A 6,332-nucleotide genomic window follows, 5' to 3' on the forward strand; every position below is an offset into this window, starting at 1 on the left:
CTGCATCCTAATTGCCTGTATTTTAGCAATTTCTGACTTGCTTGTCGCACTTGGTTTTCTCATACTCATATTTGTACAATTTTTCACATTCACAGATATGATGATTATGACTATGGAGAAATCAATCAGTTACTGGACCGCAGCTTTAAAGTTTACATTAAAAATGTGGTGTGCAGTCCAGAGAAGACAACCAAAAGAATGTATGACAGCTACTGGAGGCAGTTCAAACATTCTGAGAAGGTGAGACCTGGCCAGCATTATAATGGCACACAGTCCTTACTTTTTGGCTGGGTTTTGTCATCTATATTGGTCACTTTAGAATTGTCACACTTAAAGCGTGACTGTTTTAGGAAAGAGTGTCCTATATTTTAGACCCACTAGTTTTATAGGTGGTCTTCAGCTTTTGAGTCTTTGACATGGCATATGTTTTTTATATATTTGGTGATGCCCTTTAAAGGGCACCTATCACTGCAGGCTTTGTTATACAGTCACCTCTCAAACCTGTGAGCAGTGGCCTTAATCGCACCCTGGCTCTTACTAATGGCCAGCAAAGCAGATTGTCAGCTGGGGCATGCTTTCAGCCAATGTGGCAGTGACTGTAGCTGTGCCGGCACACCTGTACAACTGACTGAAAACCAGCAGCTTACAGGAGGAATAAAATTCACTTGCTCCTGGGTGCTGCACTTTCAGTATGGCCAGTCTCACATGTCCAGATAATTCCGGTGCCGGAGTTGTCCGTGTGCTCATGTGGCACACGTGCGGCAGCCGTGTGCCGACTGAGGACCACACGGACCGTGCAGGAGACAGCGCTACAGTTAAGCGCTGTCCCCTGCTTTTGGTGCTGAAGCCAGCATTCATTCCTTCTCCCCAGCAGCGTTTGCTGGAGAGAAGGTATGAAAAATCAAGGTGTTTATTTTTTAACAAAAAAAGTTTGGTCACATCCCGCCTCACACCCCTGTGCGCCCGCCCGCTTGCAGAGAAATACTCACCCAACTCCCGTGATGCCTCCTCTCAGCGCCGGAAACTTGTCTTGTGTGAGCGGTCACGTGGTACCGCTCATTAGAGATGAATATGCGGCTCCACCTCCCATAGGGGTGGAGCTGCATATTCATCACTGTAATGAGCGGTACCACGTGATGCTCACACAGGACAAGCTGTGGCGCTGAGAGGAGGCATCACGGGAGCTGGGTGAGTATTTCTCTGCAAGGGGGGTGGGAGGCATTAGATGACCCCCAAACTTTATTTTTAACATAAAAAAAAAAAACTTGATTTTTCATCCCTTCTCTCCTGCAAGCGCTGCTTTCAGCCGAGCAGGACAGAAGGGATGAATGCCAGCTTCATCACCACACACAGGGGACAGCACTTACTGTAGCACTGTTCCGTGTGGTCCTCAGGCGGCACACGGACCGCATCCGTGTGGTACGTGTTTACACGGACCCATTGACTTTAATGGGTCTGTGATCCCTGCGCTCCCACGAACACTGACATGTCTCCGTGTTTTGCAAACTGACACACGGTCTGTGAAAACATGCTGACATGTGCAGAGACACATTTTAATGTGTATACGTGAGTCAGTGTCTCCTATACGTGAGGAAACTGTCACCACACGTACCGGAGCCACTGACGTGTGAAACCGGCCTATGACTGTCGGGCACCTTCCTAGCTCTAGGAACCTGCAGGTTAATGACCTTATCAGACATGAAGGCTTCTCTTTTAAAATGACCATTTTGATTTGCTTCAAAACTTAAAATTTAGTATGTCCTCCATTCCTACATGTATCACGTATGTATGTACGTGTATCAGGAGTCTTCCCACTGTTGTTGCATTCTACAGCGACTAACAGTGGAGTTATCTACTACCCACAAATATATTTAAAAGAACTTGTAGTTACATAATACAAAATACTGTTTCATAAGGTTCTATGTGGCAGATCAAAAGTGTTAGTTGAAAAGAAATGATAAAGTGCATAGTTAATTTTTGATCTTTAGATCTATTTGGCAGTGCATGATATTGTGGATTCTAAGATGCAAACTTAACACCCCCCTTATTGTTTTGCAGGTTCACGTTAATTTGCTTCTTATGGAAGCAAGGATGCAAGCCGAACTCCTTTATGCTCTGAGAGCAATTACTTGGTATATGACCTGACTGCTCAGTCTGCAGTGACATCCCACAATGAATGTTCCATAGGGAAATCTGCTCACTGGACTGATTTCCTTTGCCTTTTGGTAGCTATCTTTTTTTCAAAAGTCCATTGTGCCATAATTCCCATCATATCAGCTGGTTGGTTCCTACTTGGCTGACAGTTGAATGTTGTGAAAGACATGTCGCCTTGCAATCCTGCAACTCGTAAACACCTACAAGTCTGGACTTTGGAATCCAGCAACGTTGTGTTTTTTTGCAGTGATGGACTTCTTGGAGGTATGGAAGATGGATTGGGAAACGTGTGCTTTTGTGTTCCCACTGGGACTTAGTCGTGCTGCTCTCCTGTTGACAAGGTGCAGCCGTTCCTGTTAAGCTAAATAAACACACGGATACTGCTACAACCTGAGCCTTGCCAAAACGTCATATAGAAAGTGTGCATTCCCATACACTTGTGCATGTTTTTGTGATACAGCAATTATCAAAACTCCAACCACATTTAACAAATTTTACAGCTGATCGTTGGCTGTATATATTGCTGTACAAAAAGCTGTGAGATGGATAAAACCTTTTAAAATTGTCTTCCTTAAAGTGTGTGTATACATAGTTTTCTTCATGCTTTAAAAGGTCTGTTCATTATGACTACAGGGAATGTGGAATACCTCTTGTTTTTGGGTGCACACTTTGGAATATCGCACTGCTTTGTTCTCTGCCAGCAGTCAGGCGTAGAGGGATGCAGTTGGCCTGTCTTAGTGATTCACTACTCATTGGCTTCTGCTGAAAATACACTCGCGGTTTACAGTTTCAAACTTGATTTTAAGATGTGAATGTTAAAAAAAAAAAAAAAAAAAAAAAAAAGCTGGTTTTAGAAAACAAATGTATGGAAGGGTTTGTATTACGGAACTATAAAGTGGTAAATATCTTGACGCTTTTTCAGTATTATTGATATTTTCTAAATAAAGAAGTCATAAAAAAATTGTCTAGAGTCTTAAATATAAAGGGAAAAACATTACAAAATACACAAAGTACATGGATGGATGTGGTGGTATTAATTTATTTTTTTTTTAATAAAAATCTGCAGGGGACTGTGTGGCATGGACAGCTGTAACGTCAAAGCTTGCCACTCTAGGTGATGGTTCCTCCTCTCCCCTGGCTGACTGAGAGTTTTATCCTGCAGCTAGGCTCTGCATAGCAAAGTTCTGAAACAATGTCTCCAATGAAGAATCAAATGCAGTCCTGTTTGTGCTTTAAATCAACTTTCCGTTACAGAATTAGGAAAAAGTAATCACTTATTGTCTCAGTCACTATCCAACTTTCTACATCATCGCATTCTTGAAATTAGTAGAGTACAAGCTGCAATTGACTGAACCTAAAAAAAAGCACCCTTTTTCTTTTTATTCTAGATTACAGACTTGAAATTACACTGAGCTACATATCTTAATAGTAAGAAGGCTTTAACCCCTTAACATGTTTTCTAAGCCACCCTTCTTATCCTTTAAGGGACAGGAAACATGAGGTTAAATCTCCCACCCCCATCCTTCAGTGTGTGTGTGTGTGTGTGTTTTTTTTTTTTTTGTTTTTTTCCCTCCCTGTGAGGATCAGAATAGCGAAAGAGCAGGGTCAGGTCTGGGAGGATGGCTAAAGTTGTATTTAGAAGGTTGGCTGGGAATTTCCCTGGATCAGTGGTACTATATCTTCAGGGTATATGATAGAATAGTGGCTTCCCTAAGGAAGATGGCTATTGTCAGTTACCTACTTGAATGATTTCCTGATAATAGCCATCACCAGAGAGGAACTGCTAGGACATTTGCAGACCTCAATCTCTATACTTCAGATACTAGGCTGGGTAACAAATTGGGAAATATTTAGACCTAGTGCATGAAACCAAGAAAAAATTCCTTTTCTGGCGTTTCTCTTAAGACTCAAAAACAGAAAGAAGGATGCGTGGAACCACGAGTCGACCACTCATGTTGGCAAAATGCAGACAAAAGAAGAAAAAAGTTCCAATTTCTGAAGATGATCTTGAAGGAATAAAAAATTAGTTTACAGTAATGGACAGGATGGTCATCAAGCAATGCGTTTTGAACACTTGTTTATCAAGCTTGATAAACAACCGTTTTCAAAACGCGTTGCTTGCGACCATCCTGTCAATTACTTTTAACTCATTTTTGATGGACTAAAAATCATTTTTGGAATTTTAACAGATTCTGGAAATTTTCTTCTTGGAAATTTTCTTCTTTCTCAGACTCCCATCTAAGAATGTGATTTCTACCAGCAGAGAAACAAACATCAGTAAGAGACAGGATTTCTTGGTTTTCAAGGAATCGTTGCTCCATCAGAGGGGCAATGAGAATCCTGGGGTTAATAATGTCCTGCATCCCCCTGTGTGTGATGGAGAAAACTTCAAAATGCTATTTTATTAGCCTGGGACAGACGGCAACTAACTCTACACAATGTGATTTCCCCCACCCCTGTCAGTAAAAAGATCGCTGGTCTGGTAGACTTCCATAGAACCTTCAGGTAGGGATTTCATGGATCCCCCTCCGCTTGCATGTTGGTTACCGTTGAGGTGAGTCAGGATGGGGTGATAAGGACAGTCATCTGGAAGGAACTTTTCTCCAGGGTACCTGGACTCCAAAAGTTCAATTCAGATAGTTCAATTCAGATCTTTGAACTACAAAGAGCTGCGTGCCATATGGGAAGTTTTACATCATCGCCAGCCTCTTGCCAAAAATGGACATAAAGGTTCTGTCACAATGTGACAAGTTTCCTACACCATCAAGAGGGGCCAAGGCATCTCTTATTTCAGGGTCTAGCAACAAGCATTTTCTTTTGGGCAGAAGACTGTTCTGTCAATTTTGGCAGTCCACTTAGAGGCGGTTTAAAACCAGGTGGTGGATTATTTAAGCAGGCAAAGGATCTCGCCCACAAAATGGGAGCTAAATGGGGAAGTGTTCCACATGCTGTGTCAACAGTGAGGACTTCTGTGAATAAACTTCCTTTGTGGTTGGGAAAAATGCAAACGTCAGAAGGTTTTATTCATTAAATCCCCTGGACAATTCCAAAGGGGGGGTCGATGCTTTCTTAGGAGTGGAGCAGAGATCCATCCAATGCCATTTCTCCATTCAGTTTTCCCGCCCTAGTGCCATACTCTGGAATTCTCCTTGGTGCTTTTGGGAGGGATGTCCTGGAAATACAATTACAGGTAGGTCTAATTACCATTTTGTCCTTCTATTCTTCCAAGAGTCATAACTTTTATTAATGTTTCCCTCAATATACCCATATGAGGATGGTTTTTTTTCTGCAACTTTACTTTGAATTTTTGTTCCTCCCAGGACATTGTGGTAAAATGAATAATCATTTAAAGCTACAACTCAAAGAAAGAAGACCTCAAATGGTTATGTTGGCAAAAAAATACCTTATAGCTCTTGGAACAGGGAGAGCTAAAAAAAAAAAAAAAATCCTGGTCCTTAATGGATTAAATACAAAAACACTAGCTTTGTTTTTGATGAGAACATCTACTATTGCCCAATTCCTTAGGCCGGTTTCACACGTCAGTGGCTCCGGTACGTGAGGTGACAGTTTCCTCACGTACCGGAGCCACTGACACACGTAGACACTTTTCAGATGTCATTGATTTTTTGCGGACCGTGTCTCCGTGTGCCAAACACGGAGACATGTCAGTGTTCGTGGGAGCGCGCTGATTACACGGACCCATTAAAGTCAATGGGTCTGTGTAAACCACGTACCGCACATGGACGTTGTCCGTGTGCAGTCTGTGTGCCGTGCAGGAGACAGCGCTACATTAAGCGCTGTCCCCCCCCCACTGGTGCTGAAGCCCCATTCATATCTCCCCTGCAGCAGCGTTTGCTGTAGAGAAGATATGAATATTAGTGTGTAAAATCAATACCCAGGTCCCCACCCCCTGTGCGCCCCCCCCCCCGCTGTGATTAAAATACCCACCTAGCTTCCGGAACCCTGGCAGCGTCCTCTCCTGGCCGCACCTTGTACTGTATGAGCGGTCACAAGGGGCCGCCGATTACAATCATGAATATGCAGCTCCACCTCCCAAAGGGGTGGAGCCGCATATTCATTACTGAATGAGCAGGGCCGCGCTTAGTAACCCGATGTTTACCCTGGTTACCAGCGTAAACGTAAAAAAACCAAACACTACATACTTACCTTCAGCTGTC

General features: G+C 42.9%; 1 protein-coding gene across 2 annotated transcripts in view; it reads left to right on the top strand.

Moving 5' to 3' along the window:
• Window positions 1-2,719, top strand: part of SESN1 (sestrin 1) — a 12,875-nt gene extending 10,156 nt beyond the window's left edge. For both annotated transcript variants that reach the window (XM_069726242.1, XM_069726241.1), the window contains exons 10-11: window positions 96-240; window positions 2,059-2,719. In XM_069726242.1, coding sequence (XP_069582343.1) covers window positions 96-240; window positions 2,059-2,145 — 232 coding nt within the window. In that variant the 3' untranslated portion in view covers window positions 2,146-2,719. The remainder of the gene's footprint in view (window positions 1-95; window positions 241-2,058) is intronic.
• The last annotated feature ends 3,613 nt before the right edge of the window (window positions 2,720-6,332 follow it).

Source organism: Ranitomeya imitator, chromosome 5, assembly GCF_032444005.1.
Source record: "Ranitomeya imitator isolate aRanImi1 chromosome 5, aRanImi1.pri, whole genome shotgun sequence".
In the NCBI taxonomy this organism is placed as follows: domain Eukaryota; kingdom Metazoa; phylum Chordata; class Amphibia; order Anura; family Dendrobatidae; genus Ranitomeya; species Ranitomeya imitator.